Source organism: Rutilus rutilus, assembly GCF_951802725.1.
Source record: "Rutilus rutilus genome assembly, chromosome: 15".
In the NCBI taxonomy this organism is placed as follows: Eukaryota; Metazoa; Chordata; class Actinopteri; order Cypriniformes; family Leuciscidae; genus Rutilus; species Rutilus rutilus.
The window spans coordinates 2,446,774-2,469,102 of record NC_140220.1 but is presented as its reverse complement, the minus strand read 5'-3'; the positions used below and the strand labels follow the sequence as shown (position 1 = coordinate 2,469,102).

The 22,329-nt window shown below is 43.8% G+C and overlaps 1 protein-coding gene across 3 annotated transcripts in view; it reads right to left on the bottom strand.

Annotated features, from left to right (window-relative positions):
- The window catches only part of LOC311304619 (GDP-L-fucose synthase-like), a 39,834-nt gene that overhangs the window by 2,490 nt on the left and 15,015 nt on the right, over positions 1-22,329 (bottom strand). For all 3 annotated transcript variants that reach the window (XM_084431750.1, XM_084431751.1, XM_084431749.1), the window contains exons 3-5: positions 20,737-20,851; positions 20,519-20,647; positions 17,281-17,354 (exon numbers count right to left, since the gene is read on the bottom strand). In XM_084431750.1, coding sequence (XP_084287876.1) covers positions 17,281-17,354; positions 20,519-20,647; positions 20,737-20,851 — 318 coding nt within the window. The remainder of the gene's footprint in view (positions 1-17,280; positions 17,355-20,518; positions 20,648-20,736; positions 20,852-22,329) is intronic.

The following is a 22,329-nucleotide window of genomic DNA, read 5'->3' as shown; positions in this document are numbered from 1 at the left end:
CCAAATATCCTAATGTAGTGATTAATTTCTGGCGCTACGGCATTTCTGCGCTGTTTCGGAGATGTTAGCGTGTCTCTAATAAGATCTGTCACAAACGTGATCCCTGCACGATCTAATCTATAGCATCTTATTAACTCACTGTCATCCATTGTCTGCAAAACATTTCTTCTCCTTCGTCTTTCTGCCATTTTCTCTTCTGCTAAAGAAACTCTTAAGCCTCTTATAAGTCCTCATCCGTACTACTAACAATTTTGACCTTAAGACCTTTTTTAAGGGTTAAAATGCTTTCTGAATTACTTTTTTCTTTACTAGGATTTTTATGTAATTTTAAGAGTAAACACCCACATTTCTACGAATTATCTTAGAATTTTGTCACTAGGAGCAACTCTTTGCATTAAGATGTTCGCTGTTTGGATTTAAAAAGGCAAATTCTTAAGAGTCTATGATTGGATCATTATGTTTTTAGCATGATATATGTTTGGCAACAGTTCTTCTAAGCCTAATTGATGGAGTGTATAGCTTTTCTTTTCTTAAACAATACATGTAGGAAGACATCATGGCCATATTTCAAAATTCATCAGGCTCAAATTGTGAGAGAATGGTTGGGAGGAGCATAAAGAATAATATTCACCTCTGATTCCAGACCTTAAAGTCATTGAAAGTCTTTGGGATGTGCTGGCGGAGACTTTACAGAGTGCTGGACTCTTGCATTGTCAATACAAGCTCTTGATTAAAAATGTATGCACCTCTTGATGGAAATAAGTGTTGTGATGTTATTGATATCAAGAGGTGCATTTATTGGTACTTTTTGGTAATTTTAGGACTTACTAATTGACTTAATTATAACATTGCATACTCATAACGAGCATACTTGTTACTGAATCTTAGTGCTGCATTTGATACTATCGACCACAACATTCTTTTGAATAGACATGTTCGAAATTCGAAAATTATGTTGGCATTAGTGGAATTGCATTGGCATGATTTAAGTCATACTTATCTGACCGTTATCAGTTTGTAGCAGTAAATGAAGAGATGTCATACTGATTACAAGTTCAGTATGGAGTACCACAAGGCTCAGTACTAGGACCTTTTATTTTCACCCTGTACATGCTACCCTTGGGAGATATCATTAGGATGCATGGTGTGAGATTTCACTGTTATGCTGATAATACTCAGATCTAAATTTCTTCGTGCCCTGACGAAACTTACCAATTCACAAAATTAACGGAATGCGTAGATGATATAAAAAAATGGATGACTAGTAATTTCCTACTTTGCTCTCAATGCCAAAATGCCGAACAGTTAGTTCATGCGTTCATGACCTCAAGGCTAGATTATTGTAATGCTCTGCTGGGTGGTTGCCCTGCACGCTTAATAAACAAACTCCAGCTGGTCCAAAACGCAGCAGCTAGAATTCCTATTAGAACCAAGAAGCATGACCATAATAGCCTGCTTCTGTTAACACTGCATTGGCTCCCTATTGAACATTGTATACATTTTTAATTCTTGCTGATTACTTACAAATCACTAAATGGTTTAACTCTCTAGTAATGAAAGCTTTAGCATAAGTTCTGCTGGGAAGACTCAATTACTACGTCACTTATTGCCTTCACTTCTATCCAATCATATTCTTATGCTCACTGTATAAAAGCACGGTACTTACACATGTTTGAGTTCGCAGATACTGAAGCGACGATTACGTCTTGCTCACCTGCTAAAACCACCATGTCTACTGACGCACCCGTCGTCTGCGATTACTCAGAATCCGACGACGAATTCATTCCGCCTTCTCCTCTTCCAACACGTCGCAGCTCGCGCATTCAATGCCGTGGCTCGCCATGGGCGAGCTGGCCTTCGGAGGATATAATTATTGCCGTGGAGGCCGCCGGTATCCCCATCAGCCGAGGTTTATCCAGAGAGGATTTATTGCTCTTGGCCTTCAACACTCTGGGCAATCCACCAGAACCTGCTCCTCTCAGCCCAGCAACCGCTCCTGCACCCGGCCAGCCGAAACAAGCCGCCAGGAAGAGAATCGCAAAATCCTCGTCGCCACACCCAGCCAAAAGATCTACGCAGCATTCTCAAGCTTCTACTTCGCTGGATCCATCTGAGCCCGCTGCAGTTAACTCTCAAATTCTCCAAGCCGTCCAAAGCCTCTCTAAAACCGTCAAGACATTGGAGTCAAAGATGTCAAAGTTCGAACACTCACTCAATAATTCCAATAGCTCGGTTTCAGCTATTAATGTCTCCGCGATGTCCCAGGTTCCTCCCTCAGCCATCGGATTAAGCGATATATCTAACGTGCCATCTACTTCAGCCATGCCAACTTTTCTCCAGCCGATAGAGTCAACATTTCAGGACGCCTCTGCTTCACCCGAAACTTCCTCCTTCAACCTTTCTTCAGCCGTGCCAGCTCAGTCTTTTGGTAGGCGTTTCGTCTCTCCAGCTGCAGCTACAGTGTCTCCTCTTATTAGAGCGAACATTGTCCAAGGTAAGGACATTAACTTGGCTTCACTCCTGCTTCCCTCGCCTGCCATTGACAGGAAAATGGTAGACTGTGGTGACGTGGCAGTCCTCCTCAAAACATCCGATCCCAGATTAAACCGGAATCTTTCATTCGGCGAATTCGTCATCGCATTCAGCCTTTACAGAGATATTCTGTGCCAGGTTTTTCCTGATCGGAGGGAAGAGTTAGATCTGTATCTAGCTTTAATGGCTGACTTTAACCAAAGGTACGGGGGAACCCTATTTTACGAATACCACAAGTCTTTTTCAGCCAAATCTGCTTCTTTCATCTCGCTCTACAACTCCAGACTAGACTGGTCCGTTACCGACACGGAATTGCTTGTTCGCCACTTCGGGGGTCAAAAAATGCTGGCGTGTCCCATTTGTAGCGCTCATGGACATTCAGCGTCATTCTGCCCGAAAGCGTTCGCTACTAAAGCGCCGGATGCTGTCCAGGGTGCTGATAATGTAAGGTTTCCACAAGAGAGCAGGAAACGCTACGCGCCCGTTAGAAGTGTTTTTCCCTGTGTTAATTTCAATGAATCTGTTTGTGTTTTTTCTCAATGTAAATATGATCACGTCTGCAGTTTTTGCAAGGATCCTCACCCGAAATCGGTCTGCCCTCGCCGGTTCAAACCTCCAACCAGAGGGAGAGGGAGAAAATTCTGAGAAAGCACCCTTCAACTCCCATTAATATTTCTATTCTCTCTAACTACCTGTCTTATCACCCTGACCCGACTTTTGTCGATTACTTAATCACAGGTTTGTCACAGGGGTTTCGAGTGGGTATCCTCTCCCATCTCACCACTACTTTCATAGCCAAGAACTTACAGTCAGCTATTACTGAACCAGATGTGGTATCTAACCTGCTAGAAAAAGAGGTCAATAAAGGATATGTTATAGGCCCTTTCGCTTCCCCTCCTTTCTCGACCTTCCGGATTAATTCCATCGGCGTTGCAACTCGGAAATACTCCGGCAAAAAACGTTTAATTTTCGACATGTCATCTCCCCATTCTGCCTCCACAGCAAGCGTCAACGAATGTATACCTCTAACACCATTTTCCTTACATTATGCCTCAGTAGATAACGCCATCCATTTAATCAAGATTGCCGGTCAAGGAGCTTGGTTGGCAAAAGCTGACATTACCGACGCTTTTAAAACGATGCCAATACACCCTTCCGACTGGCCACTTTTCGGCGTTAAATGGAATTCAAAATTCTATTTCGCAGTACGGCTCACATTCGGTTGTAGAAGTAGCCCGCACATCTTTAATAGCCTCTCCGAAGCATTGTGCTGGATCCTGCTGAACGTCTGCAAGCTTCCATTCGTTTTACACCTACTCGATGATTTTCTGCTGATCGATTTTCCGTCTCAACAATCTTCAATTCTCGACACACTCAAACAGATTTTCAGTGACGTCGGCGTTCCCCTCTCCGCTGAAAAAACCATGGGTCCCTCTACTTCGTTAGAATTCCTAGGGATTTCCCTCGACTCAGTTCTAATGCAAGCTTCTCTTCCCTCCGAAAAGCTCGTAAGAATTAGATCTTTCCTTGAATCGTTTTCTTCTCTACAAACTGTCTCCAAGCGCGACATGCTCTCGCTGCTCGGCCACCTTAATTTCGCTATGAGCATCATTCCTCAAGGCAGAGCTTTCATTTCTCGATTGCTTACCTTGGCCCATTCTGTCGAAAAACTGAGCGACCAAATTCTTCTCGATGAAGGGTGCCAGTCTGATTTAAATTTTTGGAAGCACTTGTTAAGCGAATGGAACGGTATCTCTTTTTTTTACCACGACATTTTCGAATCATCGATCGAATTACAATTATTCACTGACGCTGCCCCATCTATCGGGTTCGGGGGCTTCTTCCAAGGGGAATGGTTTGCCGAAAAATGGCCAAACGATTTTCCTAAAACTCTTTCTGGTTCAGTTTCATCCGCGCTCTACGAGCTTTACCCCATAGCCGTCGCTAGCATGATTTGGGGTCACGCATGGTCTCGTAAACGCATCTTGATGTTTTGCGACAACGAAGCCACAGTTGCCATCATTAATAAAGGCAGATCTTCATGCCTTACAATCATGCCTTTCGTGAGACGGTTAATCTGGCAATCCGTTGTTTCTAATTTTATTATCAAAGCTGAACATATCCCTGGCCATTGCAACGTTATTGCTGACGCTCTCTCTCGGTTTCGATTTCAGACCTTCAGACGGCTCTGCCCGTTAGCCAACCAGGATCCAGCACCCTGTCCTCCCCTAGCAGCAATAATATTAAATTAAACGATCTGCTTACATCGGCTAGAAATTATATTTCTAAAGGTGTCGCACCCTCAACTTTCAAAGCTTACACGTCCGCATGGTCAGCTTTTTCTATGTTCTGCTTCGCCTTCCAAATTCCAGTATTTCCCATTTTGATTTCGACCGTTTGTTCCTTTCTCGTCTTTAATTTCGAAAATAGAAATCAAAAAATCTCTTCCATCCGTCGTCTCCTTGCTGGTATTCAATTCTATGCAAAAATCCATAATCCTAATTTTCCTAGTCTTTTTTCTGAAACTTCCATTCGTTTACTTCTTAAAGGTTTCGCGAAATCCTCTAGTAAACAAATCGACAAACGTCTGCCCATTACTCTGCCGTTGTTGCATAAATTCATCAGTTCCATCCGAAACGGTCTCTTCTCCTTTTACATCAATATTCTGTTAGAAGCAGTGTTTCTAGCTGCTTTTTACGGCTTCATGCGTCCAGGTGAATTCTCCTCAGATACTAATAAATTCGATCCTACGTGCGGCATCTCCTTTTCTGATATTTGTTTCTCATCTAATAGCTTCACACTGATTCTTAAACATTCAAAAAATGACGCTAAAGCCTCCGGCGTCACCTTATCTTTTCCAAAAATCAACAACAATTTTTGTCCATTCTCTTCCATGGTTAAATTTCTTAAAATCCGCCCTAAAACTTCTAACCATGCCCCTCTATTTATCTTACCTAACGGTGCACCTCTTTCAAAAGGCTGGTTTCGAGCCCAGTTAAACTCCGTAGTCAAAAGCTGCAGTCTTTCCCCCTCTCTCTATACCGGCCACTCATTCAGAATTGGGGCAGCTACTACAGCAGCCGATCGAGGAATCTCCACGTCGGCTATCAAGATCTTGGGCAGATGGTCTTCTTCGGCCTTCGAATCATACATAAGACCAGATTCTCAAACCATTCTTCAAGCCAGGCAAGCTCTACAATAACCATAAGGTAATTACTAATGCATCTACTGGTGGTGGTGTCATAATCTTATTTCCTTCATCCTGTTATTATTCTAGCTAGCACTCCTCAATGACGATCTAGTCAACTATTTTGTGTGGCCTAGCGGCTCTGTTCAATGTGGCCTCGTCTCCATGTGGCTGTAGCAGCCGTTGTGCCTTTGTTACATGTTCGTCAATTGATTAATAAAAATGAAAATAAAATAAATAAAAAAAAAAAAAAAAAAAAAAAAAGGCTATTTTATGCGATATTCATGTTCTATGTGGTCTACTGTGACCGTGTAGCCTAATGTGGCTGTCCCGTGGTCTTGTGGCCATTAAATATGGCAGGTTCTGTGTGGCCTAGTGGCTCTGTCTTGTTGGCCTCGTCCAGTGTGGCTTAGCAGCCTTGTGGCCCGGTGGGCCTCGTCTCTGTGGCGGTCTCATGGCTTCGTGGTACCATGTCGCCATGTCCTATGTTCGGCCTCCAGGCTGTGGCCCTATGGCCTCGTTCCGTGTGGCTTAGTGGCCGTTGTCTGTACGTCTCGTCTATGTGTGGGCTTATGGTTTGGAACCCTTTATGTTCTGTGTGGTCTACTGTGACCGTGTAGCCTAATGTGGCCTTGTCTCGTGGTCTTGTGGCCTTCATGGCATGGTTAAATGTGGCCTAGTGGCCTCGTACTCAAGTATGTCTGTCTACGTGTGGCATTAGTGGCCTTGTGGCCACGTGGGCCTTGTGTACATGTGGGGCTTGGCGCCTTGTGGCATATGTTTGCCTTGTCCTTTTAAAAAGATGCCTGAATGGCCAGTGGCCCCTTTGGGGCAGAGGTTTAATGTGGCTTAGATGCCGTAGTCTTGTGTGGTTTGTCTTTATGTGGCTCTAGTGGCTCGGTCTTGTCCTTAAAAGATGCAATGGTGGCCAGTTGCCCCCCGGGGCATAGGTTTCGTGATCTTAAAGCTGTTGTATCCCGTTAAAAAAAAAAAAAAAAAAAAAAAAAAAAAAACCTTATGTGTTGTCCAGTCTTACCTCGTCTCTTTGTGGCATTAGCGGCCGTTGTGGCTTAGTAGCCTCGTCTCTGTGGTCTATTGTGGCCGTGTGGCTCATTAAAGCCTCGTCTCTGTGGTCTATAAAGGCCATGTGGTCCAATGAGGCCAGAGTCTGTGTTATGCTCAGCCCCAGGTGGCTGCTATATGTGGTCCAAGGAGGCCTGTTTATTATTTTGCCAAGGCGGCTGTCTGTGTGGTCCAATGTGGCCTTGTCTATGCAAGCCAAAAGCGGCATTGCCGGTCCAATGAGGCCTTGTCTCTGTGTTTTCCTAGGAGTGAACTGGCAATTAAAAAATAAATATATAAATAAATAAAATAAAATACTTTTAAATTAACAAATAAAAACATAGTTATTTTAGAATTATCTGTCCTTCTCCCCTATTAAACTTTAGGCACGCTGTATTTTCACATCTAATTTGTATCTTCACCATTTGTTTCTTCCTTCTCTATTCTTCAGGAACCCCAGGACTCTAGACTGGTGGGTATACTCAGTTACCATCTTTTGGGGTTTGGCGTGCCCCGTCCCAGTGTAGTCATACTCCACCTATTTTTGGGGGTCGGCTGCGCCCCTGCCTTCATCTCTAGGCAGGAATTGCAGATCCGATACTCTCGGATTATGCACTACGGACGGGGCCTACGCCAAATGACCTTGTAGTTTATCAGCTTGCTGAGCTGTCAATAAATGTATGGTTTATTGAAATAACTCTCCCGAGTCTTTCTGGTAGAAATGAAAGCTTTAGCATAAGTTCTGCTGGGAAGACTCAATTACTACGTCACTTATTGCCTTCACTTCTATCCAATCATATTCTTATGCTCACTGTATAAAAGCACGGTACTTACACATGTTTGAGTTCGCAGATACTGAAGCGACGATTACCCCCATCCTCCCCACCACCACCAGGATGGTCCCGTCCATATCTCCCAGGGGGGGTCGGCTGCGCCCCTGCCTTCATCTCTAGGCAGGAATTGCAGATCCGATACTCTCGGATTATGCACTACGGACGGGGCCTACGCCAAATGACCTTGTAGTTTATCAGCTTGCTGAGCTGTCAATAAATGTATGGTTTATTGAAATAACTCTCCCGAGTCTTTCTGGTAGAACTTGTTCTATTGCGATCTCAAAATTCTGGCCAGTTGATAATAATACCTAGAATATCAAAATCAACTGCAGGTGGTAGATCCTTTTCCTATTTAGCACCTAGCATTGTTCAGGAAGCAGACACACTCTGTCAATTTAAATCTAGACTAAACACATCTCTTTAACCTGGCTTACACAACACATTATCAATTTCTATTACTCAAATCAGTTAAATGATTGTAGGCTGCATAAATTAGGTCAGCCTGAACCGGAACACTTCCTATAACACCTGATGTACTCGTTACATCAGAAGAAGAATGGCATTTATGTTAATATTAGTCTTAGGACCTGTGCCTAGACACACAACGACACGACCACAACTCAGGCCTGAATGTCAGCTGAGATTGTGTCAACTAGACTCTCCCATGTGAAGACCTCATCAACACAACAGGAAAGACACCAGCTGGTACCAGTCTGGTGTAAGCATGGGTCTAGTCTTGAGGAGGAAGGTGATTTTGACGGACCCCTCCAACCTAGGTTGGGGGGCTCTGTACGAGGGCAGGCCAACCTCTGCCCTCTGGTCAAGCTCGGAGAAGCACCTACCGGGGGGGTCCAAAAACTCAGTATCTGGTGTGACCACCATTTGCCTCATGCAGTCCAACACATCTCCTTCGCATAGAGTTGATCAGGTTGTTGATTGTGGCCTGTGGAATGTTGGTCCACTCCTCTTCAATGGCTGTGCGAAGTTGCTGGATTAGAGTTCTCAACGGGCCTGAAAATTACAACCCGACCCGACCCGACCCGGCCCGAGGCTTTTAAAGCCCGAACCCGATGTAACCCGACACATCAACATGAACTATCTGCCCGAACCCTGCCCGCGGCCCGACGCCGCCGACCGTTTTGTTTTATTTAATTTTTTTATACGTATTATCATGACCAGCAGGCGGGAATTCAAATCAACCTTTAATGTTCACGCCTTTTAACAATACAAACAACTGAAACAATAAACTTTAAATATATAAATAGGCTATATAAATGGAATATTTTTTTGCTGTCATATTTCATCAGCACCTTGCATTTTGAGCATTGCACATAACCTGTAGAATTTCCATCAGAATCCAGCACCACTCCAAACACTTTCCAGGACTCTGATTTTCCCACTCCTGTAGTAGCGACGGTGAATTCACCTGCGGCAAGTTTACTTTTCACCAACTCCATCTTCTTCTAAATCTCCAGGCTAAAGGCGTGCACGCAGCGGCGTCAGGTCTGCCCCCGCGATGCACGTTGCACGCAGCAGCCAGACTTTCTTTACGGTGAACAGCAGCGATGATTACATTTTTTTTTTCACTAAGCGGAAAAGATTAAGCCCGAGGTCCGACCCGACCCGAGTCATTTGCTTATATTTTCGAACCGAACCCGCGGGTCCCGTCGGGTTTGGCGGGCCGACCCGACCCGTTGAGAACTCTATGCTGGATATTGCCAGGACCTGGAACACGCTGTCGTATACGTTGATCCAGAGCATCCCAAACATGCTCAATGGGTGACATGTCCGGTGAGTATGCTGGCCATGCAAGAACTGGGATGTTTTCAGCTTCCAGGAATTGTGTACAGATCCTTGCAATATGGGGCCATGCATTATCATGTTGCAACATGAGGTGATGGTCGTAGATGAATGGCACAACAATAGGCCTCAGGATCTCGTCACGGAATCATTCAAAATGCCATCAATAAAATGCACCTGTGCTCGTTGTCCATAACCTTCGCCTGCCCATACCATAACCCCACCGCCACCATGGGCCACTCGATCCACAACGTTGACATCAGCAAACTGCTCACCCACACGACGCCATACACGCTGTCTGCCATCTGCCCTGTACAGTGAAAACCAGGATTCATCCGTGAAGAGAACACCTCTCCAAAGTGCCAGACGCAATCGAATGTGAGCATTTGCCCACTCAAGTCGGTCTGCTTGAGTCAGACTGCAGTCAGGTTGAGACCCCGATGAGGACGACGAGTATGCAGATGAGCTTCCCTGAGACATCTGTGGCATTGTGCTGTGTGATAAAACTGCACATTTTAGAGTGGCCTTTTATTGTGGCCAGCCTAAGGCACACCTGTGCAATAATCATGTTGTCTAATCAGCATCTTGATATGCCACACCTGTGAGGTGGATGGATTATCTCGGCAAAGGAGAAGTGCTCACTAACACAGATTTAGACAGATTTGTGAAAGATGTTTGAGAGAAATAGGCCTTTTGTGTAAATGAGAGTTCAGCTCATGAAAAATGGGGGCAAAAACAAAAGTGTTGTTTATAATTTTGTTCAGTGTAAATCGCCAGTCTCAGGTCAAACAACCTATACACAATGGCCACACAGCTCCTTTTATGAGCACATGCCAACCTGCGTTCACTAAGAGCAGCGCATGTACCGGGCATACTGAACCAGGGTGCAGATATGCTATCTCGAGACAATATCCCTCCCAGGATATCTCTCCACCCTCAGACGGTTCATTTAATTTGGAGTGTCTTTGGGAGGGCAGAGGTAGACCTCTTCGCCTCAGAAGACAACCCTCACTGCCCAACATTCTTTTCAAAGAACAGTGATGCGCTGGCCCATAAATGGCCCAGTCGTCCTCTTTACGCATTCTCTCCAGTCTCAATGCTCCCTCAGGTCATTGAACGGATCAGGGAGAACAAGTGCACAGTCCTCTTAATAGCCCCTCTCTGGCGGATCCAAGCATTGTTCCCAGAGTTGATGCAGCTGCTAAAGACAGCTCCCTGGCATATATCGTTGAGAAAGGACCTCCTCATGCAGGCGAACAGGACATTCTGTCACCTCCATCCCGACTTGTGGGCCCTCCATGTATGGCCCCTCAACGGGTATCCGGGGACCACCCGGAAAGAGTCCTAAGCACTATCATGAGACAAGGGGCATGGCCTCTTCATGGGCATGGTTCAGTGGCGTTCCAATTGAAGACATTTGTGCAGCTGCCGGTTGGTCCTCGCCGTCCACATTTGTAAGATTTTAAAAACTAACCGAGACGTCGCCCGGCATGGCGCAGTTGGGGCCCCACCCTGGAGCTAGGCCGGTGCATAGTGGATCGGGCGGGGACCTGGAACACCAATCTCTGGACACAGACACTGGCTTTAGGTACGTGGAACATCACCTCGCTGGCGGGGAAGGAGTCTGAGATTGTGCAGGAAGTTGAGAGGTACCGACTAGAGATCGGTACCCGGACTCTCTACCACTCTGGAGTTGCCCATGGTGAGAGACGGCGGGCTCTTGGACACTCGGGTGAAGATGGGGCAGAGCTGTCAACTGATCACCACCTGGTGATGAGTTGGATCCGACTCGGCAGACCTAAACATACTGTTAAGCTCTGTTGGGAACGTCTGGCCGAGTCCCCTGTCAGAGAGATCTTCAACTACCACCTCCGGCGGAGCTTCGACCGGAATGGCCTTGCTTGTGGGACTCCTGAGGTAGCTGACGGGTACCGGCAGGCCAAGCGGACTGCAGCCCAAGTGGTTTTGGAGGCAAAAAATCTGATATGGGAGGAGTTCGGTGAGGCCATGAAGAAGGACTATCAGTTGGCCTCGAAGAGATTCTGGCAAATCATCCGGCGCCTCAGGAGGGGGAAGCAGTGCCCTACCAACACTGTTTACAGTGGAGTACCTCAAGTCTCTGGATGTTGTGGCTGACACGTCTCTGCAACATCGCGTGACGGTCGGGGACAGTACCTCTAGGCTGGCAGACTGGGGTGGTGGTCCCTCTTTTTAGGAAGGGGGACCGGAGGGTGTGTTCCAACTACAGGGGTATCACACTTCTCAGCCTCCCAGGGAAAAACCTATGCCAGGATACTGGAGAGGAGAATTTGGCTGATAGTAAAACCTTGGATTCAGGAGGAACAGAGGAACGGTTTTCGTCCCGGTCGTGGAACACTGGACGAGCTCTATACCCTCTCCAGGGTGCTGGAGGGTTCATGGGAGTTTGCCCAACCAATCCACATGTGCTTTGTGAATTTGGAGAAGGCATTCGACTGTGTGCCTTGCAGCGTCTTGTATAGGGTGCTCTGGGAGTATGTCGTCCGTGGCCCTTTGCTAAGGGCTGTCCTGTCCCTGTACGACCGGAGCAGGAGCTTGGTTCGCATTGCCGCACAGTAAGTCAGACTTGTTTCCGGTGCATGTTGGACTCTGGCAGGGCTGCCCTTTGTCACCAGTTCTGTTCATAATTTTTATGGACAGAATTTCTAGGTGCAGCCAGGGGCCGGAGGGTGTCCGGTTTGGGGACCACACGATTTCGTCTCTGCTTTTTGTGGATGATGATGTCGTGTTGGCCCCATCAGACCAGGACCTTCATTTACTGGGACGGTTTGCAGCCAAGTGTGAAGTGGCTGGGATGAGATCAGCATGGTTCTGAGTCGGAAGAGGGTGGCTTGCCCACTTCAGGTTGGTGGAGAGTTCCTGCCTCAAGTGGAGGAGTTCAAGTATCTTGGGGTCTTGTTCACGAGTGAGGGAAGGATGGAACGGGAGATTGACAGAAGGATCGGTACAGCTTCTGCAGTAATGCAGTCAATGTACCAGTCTGTCGTGGTGAAGAAGGGGCTGAGCTGCAAGGCGAAGCTCTCGATTTACCGATCAATCTACGTTCCTACTCTCACCTATGGTCATGAGCTGTGGGTCATGACTGAAAGGACAAGATCCCGGATACAGGCGGCCGAAATGAGGTTTCTCCGCAGGGTGGCTGGGCACTCCCTTAGAGATAGGTTGAGGAGCTCGGTCACTCAGGAGGAGCTCAGAGTAGAGCCGCTGCTCCTCCACATCGAGAGGAGCCAGCTGCGGTGGCTCGGGCATCTGTTCCGGATGCCTCCTGGAAGCCTTCCCGAGGAGGTGTTCCGGGTGCGTCCGCCTCAGGAAGAGTGCCCCCCTGGAAGAGCTGGAGGTAGTGTCTAGGGAGAGGGAAGTCTGGGCATATCTGCTTAGACTGCTGCCCCCGCGACCCGGCCCCGGATAAGCGGAAGAAGATGGTATGGTATGGAAGTGCCGGCTCTGTAGGCATGAGTCCTTTCCATTTTGGAAGTCTTGGCCCCTGAAGGGCCCAAACCTCTAGGTATCCCTTCGCGGGCTCCGACATTGGTCCGTTCCCCGTTGGATTTTGACTTTTAGTTCTACTATAAGCCTCTGGCTCCACAGCCCCAGACGGTAGATCAGAGCGAAGTCGTCAGCTAATAGCACGGCTTTTTGAAATGGGTTCCCATAGCGTCTAGCAGACGCAATACGAGTGAACCGTTTTCGAAAGGGAACGTACTCGGTTACTAACGTGACCTTGGTTCCCTGAGAGTAACGGGAACGAGTATTGCGTAGAATGCCATGCTATTGAGCTTCACGTTCAGGAACTGTCGCTTCAGTCGACTTAACCTGATTCCTATGGCGAAATGGGCCGCTTATATAGTCAGCAGCCATGCCCATTTTGGCGGGTTAACGCGCACGCGAGACGGGAAGCGCCCTGATAGGTTTGCGCGTACTCGCCGCTTTGCCATAGGTTTGTGCAGTTCCCAGGCCAATCAGCGCGCTATTCAGCTCTGCACTGTGCTGGCTGTGCAGCTGCAATGCATTTTAAAGGGAAGGCTTTAATATTCACGAGAAAAGGAGTTTTCCCATAGCGTCTAGCAGACGCAATACTCGTTCCGGTTACTCTCAGAGAACCGAGGTTACATTAGTAACCGAGTACGTTTGTGACGTCAGAAATGCCAACGATTTCAAACCACATTTTTAAGACTGTCTTTGGTTGACAGACAGCAATGGTGTCGACTTATGAATTTACACATGGTTTGTCTTAAAGCATATTAAAAACACCACATAGACATATAAACAACATTTAAAAGCTTGATTTTCACCACAGGGGTACTTTAAGAATTTGACACATGATGATGTGTACATTTAAAAAGGTTCTATGAAAATACCCCTGGAAATCAATTTAAGGGGGGGAAATATCACCCCTTAAAGGCCATGTTGCAGGGTTTTTTTTTTTTTCATCGAATTTGTGCAGTTTACTTGTTGGTAATAAACATTTAAACTGTTATCCATTGTATTTTATGTTGTTGGGTATCACAAAACGCAATATAATACGAAAAAGTAGGCTATCTTACAGCGGTTTGCAACGATTCTCCTTTCCGCCACAATACATTCCATTACGTCACGTTGGGGAGAGAATATTCCAAAGCCCGCCTTGAGAGCGTTGAGAGTGACTAGAGAGACGAGTAGTAGACGAGAGTATTCAGATAGCGCAGATTATACAACACATCTCTAGTCACCTATAACTGTTTAAGCTGGTTCATAAGACTTCGTGTAAAAAGAATGATAAAGTAAACAAACAATTAACATACTCGTGCGTGCCGGCTTGAAGGGGACCATGATCCTGCGTGAAATGGATTTATGCTATCTTCAGCACAAACGGATTCAGGCAGCATGCAAATCCTGGATGCTGAGTGAGGCACGTCACATCTGGTCGCGGGGTGAGCTCCTCGACCAGCGACCAAAACGCACTCACTTAGGCCTACAGCACAAGCTTTCCAACGCAGTTTCCATGGGACGGCACCGCCGGCGCCCACACAAGCACCTGCCAAACAGCGACAGACACGCGGCGGCTGTGTTTGCAACATTTTCACCGGAGGAAGAGGTAAACGCTTAGAAACACTTGGCAATGATGCTGTTACTGGAGCTAGTAGGCTACCATCAAAACGTGGGCTAACTAATCATTAATGTGTTTACCACGTTGGGGGAAAGACTTAATTAGGGATTATCTGGAGGGGGTGGATAACAGGTGGGACTGGCAAATTAGCCCATAGCTAGCATGATGCCTTCTATTTCTAGATGAAGACAAAGTTTACCGGTACTTATCTGAACTAATGTCATGATCACTGCCACTAGATATAAAGAAAACGTTGATTTTTCACTCATTTTTCCCAGTCAGTCGCCATAGTTCTAATACAAACTGTATTGGCTGAGGCTACCTTTCCTCCGCTTCTCCCCAACGTGACGTCATCACCGAATTGCGTAAAAAAACCCGTTCATACCAAAAAACGTAAAAAACTGGTCTTTAAGACCATTTTTGAGACATTTTAAAAATGGTATACATATCTTGAGTGATTAATGTACCCATTGATCAACAGTGGTGGTTAACCTGCAACATGGCCTTTAATGGAACAGTTTGTTTCTGTCGCTGTCAATGCTGTTTTTGGAAGTTACCTTAAAAAATGCAGTTGCCTTAAATCTGAGGGGGCTCTACAGGTGCTGTCTACAATGTATGCTGGAGATGCTTATTTCACTTACATGAGCACTTTTGTTTGATTGAATCCCGAATAATTCCAGTTGATGATTTGGCCTAAGACGTGTGATTATTCAGTATCTAAGTGCAGCATCTTTGAAATATGCGCTATATTTTTTAACATTTGAACTTTAGTGATGATGCAAGACTTGAAATTGAATATTGTGCTTTTGGTTTCTTTAGGTGAAGGTCAGGTAAACTTGTCCCACAGGTGACATCTTGTGGCCAGAATATGTAATTAATTGAGATTTTTTTGAGTTTCCAGTGACTGTATTACATTTCTACCAGAAAGACTCGGGAGAATTAATACTGTAACAATAACATTTATTTAGGAGCTCAGCAAGCAATCAGGTTCTTTGGCGTAGGCCCCGTTCATAACTCGCATTCAGAGGGTACTGAATCTGCGAGTCCCGCCTGAAGACGAAGGCGGGGGCGCCGCTCACCCCCCGGCGGAGTAAGGAAAGGGGCCATCTGGTGGTGGTGGGGTGGATGGAGGAAAAGACATCTGAAGTCTTCAGGATGGAAGGGATAGCCTGACTGATGGTGTTGGGGTTGATAGAGGGAGGACCCAGCTTGGTTGAGTAGAGGAGTTGGAGGAAAGATCCCATCTTGGTGGAGGCGGGGAGGATGGAGGTACTGGAGTGACAGCATCTGCGAACTCAGACATGTGTAAGCGCTGCCCTTTTAAGCTACAGTAAATGATATGATTGGATAGATGAGGAGGTAATTAATGACGCGAAGTCTTCCTGGCAGAACTTGCGCTAGCTTCATTTCATGCTGCTCCTGTGTCTAATTTAAATGCAACGTTCTTGTTGTTCATTTTCAGGCTTTCAGTCCATTTGTCTTTTTCCCTCTGTGTTTCAGTGATGACCATGTGCACATTTTTCATTGTCTGTCTTGTTTGCACATCAGTGGTTCCAACAAAGAAATCACTTTGCAAAGTTGCAAAAGCATGCAAGCTTTGCAAGTTTGTCCATGAGCTGGGCACTTTTTGCATTCTTGTTGGTAAACATATTGAACATTTCTTGCATTGTTTTTGCCTCTTCACGATGACTTGGTCCTAATTTGTAAGTCGCTTTGGACAAAAGCGTCTGCTAAATGACTAAATGTAAAGTAAATTACTTTCCACTGGATGCTATTTACTTTTCTGTTCACTTTGCACTGTTTTGCCTCCCCTTTTCTTTGTGTTTCATCTGATATGACGTTAACTCGTTGGCCCTCCAGGTGTCGATTGCTTTTTCCAACAGGAGGTCTGCCTCACGCACCAATCTTGCACGCACATTGACGTCTTTTATCCAGCATACGATTCTATCCCTGATAAGTGAATCAGACAGATCCCCAAATTCAAATTCAGTCTTTCGCCTTGCAAAGATCTTTGATATACGTATCAATTGTTTCTTGAGCTTTGTGCTCTCGTAAAACAACACATGGCGATTTTTTTGGCGTGCTTACAATATTCTTTAAATGTATTTTTAGGTCAATTAATTTTATTCACTTCTCACTCTGTGAACTGAAATGTGTTGTACACTTTATTGGCTTCTTCAGAATCTGCTGAACGCAGCAAATAACAGCACACTTGTTCCTTTGCATTGAAGCAATAGCAAAGATTAAAAAGCATTTGGTTAACAGAAAAGACATTATTTTCCAACATCCTAAATTTTTTTATGTTCTTTGTACTGTATTGATCTGTCTACCTAAAACACATTTTTAGTGAAAAGGATGAGGATGAAAGAGGAAGGGAGAAGATGGCTGGATGACAGGATTTTGTTTGAATAAGAAATTAATGTATGTAATCCAAATTTTATGATGTCCTGTTTGTAGGTGAAGAATGAGACATGGACATGAGATGACTGACTATTTACTGATATCGAAGTCATTGACAAACCTCCAGGGGAAACTTTTGTGGTCATGATGTGACTTCATCATGACCTCATCATGACCTCATCAACCACTCCCACTGTAAACAAACAGCCTGATGGGTTTAAAAGTAGGCTTTTTTTTTCTTTCTTTTTTTTTCATAAATCAAAATTTCATAATAGACATGTGATCTGAGATGCACCCATTCAAGAACCAATTAACTTTGACACTAAGAGATCAAATCTCACCTGTTGTGGACATCAATCATGCGTTTGGCGTAGGCATAACCGTAATTAGACTCATGTGGGGCACCGTTGTGCATCTGACAGAGACAGAAAGAGAGAAATACGTCTGTAGAAGTAACCGAAACACAATTAATGCAAACAGACTCATGAAACCAATCAGACACTGGCTTAAATCACTCACATTCATGCTTTTTTAATCAGTATTTCTCACCATGATGGGACGGGACAAACACCCAACAGGTATTTTTGACATATAAATTTTGGTGCAAACATTATATAAATGATTATATAAATTATATAAATAAATATAATTAATGCTTTCGAGTTTCTGACATCAAAAACCCAAAGGTCGTTTTTACAGTTTAGTCTTTATTTACTGTGGAGGAAATTTGAGTTGAATTAATGAATATTACAATATCAAGAAACACATCTTGTGATGTTTTTTCAAAGGAGAACACACCCAACATCTGCTTATTAAAGTGTTGTCATGGTTGGGTGACTGTAATGAAAACGCAGGAGGAAGGAGTAAACGACAAAAGCAGTTTTTAAAGGTGCAGTATGTAATATTAACAGCTAGCGGTTGAAATGGGTACTGCAGGCCACATTTAAAATATTGGAGAGATGTTTCCCGCCCCGTCCTCCTCAGAGTCGACTCACTCGAGGACATGCAACAGGAGCGTGCGCAATCCACAATGGAAGATTTGATTTATCCATGTTTTAATATGCTCCCATTTTAGGTGGATGCCAAGGCTTTTTAGGTTGGGTAGAATCTGCAATCTCTGACCCAGTTCATTTGCTGGCTTTCACGGCTGCAATACGCTGTGTTTTCTGCTAACTGGCACTGTCAGGGATGTGGGTGAGAGATGAAGGCTTTTATTAATAATAAAAATAAAACAAAATACAAACAAAAACTACCCAGAGAGGGAAGACTTGACTTGACTTGACTTAAATTATTCATTGACTTTAGTTACTTTAGTGTATTACAGTTTTTTTTCAATTACTAACAATTATTGCAGACTAGGCTGGTTTTATCAAAATACTTAATGCAATTCACAAAACCACACACCCAAACTGCAAAATACCTCATATATCCTGCAAAATGAAGCACTGCAACCAACTACATATAGCATTATCAAAATCAACCTTTTGCACAAAATGGCACACACTTCATTTATATGACCAGATTTTTGTCTAACCAACTACACACCGTTGGTCATAATGAAAACCACTCTCATCTTTAGTATGCTTTGCCATAATACTAAAATAGTTCAAATTGTAGAAAATTCTTCAGATTGTTCACATGCACAGAAATATTTGCAGATACACACACGTTTTTATTTTTCACCAAACAAGTCAGTGCAACACATGCACAGAAGATATATTTACACTGGACTGAACAAAAAACAGTAAACTGAAAAAGATTGTTAAGTGTTAAAGGTTCCCTAGAATTTGAAATTGAATTTATCTTGGCATAGTTAAATAACAAGAGTTCAGTACATGGACATGACATACAGTGAGTCTCAAACACCATTGTTTTCTCCTTCTTATTTAAATCTCATTTTTCAAAAACACCCCTGAAAAATCTCCACATAACACCGACAGTGACGCAACAGTCGGGATCATTAATATGTACGCCTCCAAAAATTTGCATATGCCAGCCCATGTTCAAGGCCAGGCGGAACTGCGCAGCCGAATCATCGTCCGAATAATTTTTCTTCGAGAGACATCATGGCTTGCAAACGAGCGCAGCATGGCAGTTGCTCAGTGTTTGGATGAACAAATGAACACAAAGGTATTTTTTTAGTTCCTTCATCTGAGCCTCTGAAGAACCAGTGGGTTATGTGAATGTCTGATGTGTAATTTTTCAAGTTCAGACAGATAATCTTTCTCTCAAAGTCGTTCAATACGGTTTATGCATCAGTAAATCAAGCCAGTGACTAAACGATCAACTTCACGTTGTTTCTCTTAGTAGGATGAAAATAATCTTACTTAAACTGTGATTAATATACAGATAGCGATCAAAGAACAATCCCTTTCCAGTCGCCCAAGCTGTCAATCACACAGCGCGAGTTTATCTGGACACTTGCCAAAACTCGTTATGAAATCAATGACGCTGTTACACTGCACAACGAAGCTCTTACTGTACGTACATCATGTTTGCATTGGTGAAATCATTAGTGAGAGTGCAGAAACTGCGTTGCAATGATAAGCTTTTCATTCACGTGATCAACAGGCTTACACTGAAGTCTCACAGCAGCCAATCACAGCAGTGGGCGTTTACACTGCAGTCTCACAGCAGACACGCCCCTTCAAACAGAGTGTTCAAATCAGAGGCTAAAATCAGGCTAGGAAAAATGCCTTTTATTTCTAAATTATAACAAATTTTGATCTAAAAAACATACTAACATTATAAGGGCACCCCAGGAAACATTCGAAAATAATAAAATAATCCATGCAAGGGCACCTTTAACAATTAACCATTGAGGTGTTTGGTCAGGTGACACATGTACTGGCCAATCCGATCATGGAGTGTCATTTTAAATGGCAGTGTTTTGAAATGGCAAACATGTGGCTTTATGTCAGATTGTTGTGTCTTATGCAGAGAACTGTGTTCAGTGCAAAATTGAACTGCAAAATGTGTGTATAGCAGAAAATGTGTTTAGACTTTTGGAGACTTGAGAAGAGGATTTGCTCTCTGTGTGTCAGTTTAAATAATTGTGCTGTGCATGTCATTTTAGTGTGTTGGCAATTGGAAAAAACTGTAATCAAACATAAGTTTTGTAAATGTATTTGTAGTAAATTATTGAAATTGACAGGACCTAACAATAAACAATACTTCTACAGCATTTATTAATCTACGTAAATGGCACTGACAACCTGTCCATCATCTTTAAATATCAACACTATAAGACCAGGCCTGGTTCCAGAATCAAATCACAGAGGGTGATTCTAGTAAAGCGCAGGTGTAACATGTAAACAGCGCTTTAAATAGTTGGCACTTTACATGGCTTGCTAGCTTTGACGTTAACCTAGATAGATGTGTGATTTTTATATCGGCGCATATAAAGTGTTTGTGCGGAGTGTGGAAGGAACAACACACTGGTTCAACCCCTAGTTACAAGTGAGTTAAAGTGAGTTAAAGTGTGTGTGTGTGTGTGTGTGTGTGTGTGTGTGTGTGTGTGTGTGTGTGTGTGTGTGTGTGTGTGTGTGTGTGTGTGTGTGTGTGTGTGTGTGAATTTACCATGGTCTCATCTATCGGGTAGGTGGTTTTATCTGGAAAAACACACGTAGACAGACAAGAAACGACCTTCACCACCCCGAACTCCTGAGACATGTACAGCACATTGTCATTGATGTGCACATTATCTCTCTGAAAACAACAAAACAATACAGTCAATGTACAGTTCAATTATCCAACAGTGATATTTCCAACCTTATACTACTTAATGTTATAATTACCCAGAAGTCCAGGTTCTGTCTCATGTTTCTGTAAAGCCCGCCCACCATGGCGGCCAAATGAATGACGTGTGTCGGACGATGCTTCTGGAAAACCGATCTCGTCTCTTCAGCGCTCCTGAAACAGCACATGTAAATACAGTTATCATGCAATTGACACAAATGAAAACTCTTATATTTGAGCTCATTCTTTGTATAGATTCCATTCATCAACCAATAAACACTAAGAAAGAACTAAATAATTGTTTTTTTTTTTGGAACAATTAAATAGAAGCTAATTCGGTTAAGTGATTAGGGAACATTGCACAGTTTTCTATAACTTGAGCTTAGAATATAAAGTACATGTTAAATGTGATGATTTGATATTGTATTGATTATTGGTGTATATGCAAAATCTTACTTATTTGAATCTATTCAATTTTATTATTTTTATTGATGTCTTTTATTCATTTCTTATATTCATTTTTCCTTATTAATCTTTGCCTGTACATGTTATTGATATTTCTGGGTGTATTTTCCTTCAGAATTGATTGCATGATTTTTCCTTGGTATCAAAGTGCATCTGTTTTCATCTCTACAGACATGACATAATGCAAGATCTACTATATTCTCTTAAAAGTGTTAAAACCATAAATTCTCCAATTGGGTCTAGCGGCAGACTTGCACTTGCACTTTCACTCTTGACGTCACTAGCAATCGCCACCTGCGTTCTCTGCTGACCAATTCAGAATTACTTCCAACGGAATTCAACAATCATTGCCATATGTATACATATATATTTTTGTCAATATATAATTATACGCTATGTTTAGACTTTAAATCGCTGCAATGCAATTTCTGTCAGGACCACAATCATCAAATACGATTGACAATTAGCATACAGTTTGGATTGGCCTAGCCTGAACAGCCTAGCATGGATAAGAGCAGGGAGAGCAGCAATGATTGCCATTCTACCTACCTTAGTTTAAATATGTTAATGCTTACCAAATTAAACCTGTGTAAACTGTTATGTACAGTGTGAGATTTTGGTGCTTTAACTTATGTGCATTGCTATTTACTTAAGGGTTTTTAGTTGTAAATATTTACTCTGGTTTGTTGTGTGTGTGGTTTAAAGGTTTTTCACCTACTGCAATTCTGCAGTAAATTGAGAAAAGGCAACTTAAAAGTGCTCTAAGCGATGTCGCGTTTTTTAGGCCAAAACATTTGTTGTCACATACAGCAAACATCTCCTCACTATCTGCTAGCTGCCTGTCCCCTGAACAGTGCGCGTGCATATGAAGGGGGGTGTGGGGAGTGGAGGAGCGAGAAGCATTAAGAGGGAAGTTAGCTAGAGTTGAGATGTCCTAGACAACGACAACGACTAACGTTAAAAATGTATATTCTTGAGAATTTTGATATGGCCGACACACGACCAAAGATACAACGTTCCGATGAACAAATAACAAAGAAGAGGGAAAAGCAGTCCCGAATTTACATCGGAAAAGCGTTCAAAAGGTGGCAAGAACTCTGCCGGCAGAAGGGCTTCCAATCCAAAATCCAGGTGGCTCTGTTTTTGCTGGACAGGTGATGATGTTGTCAGGGCCGGCGCTTGCTATA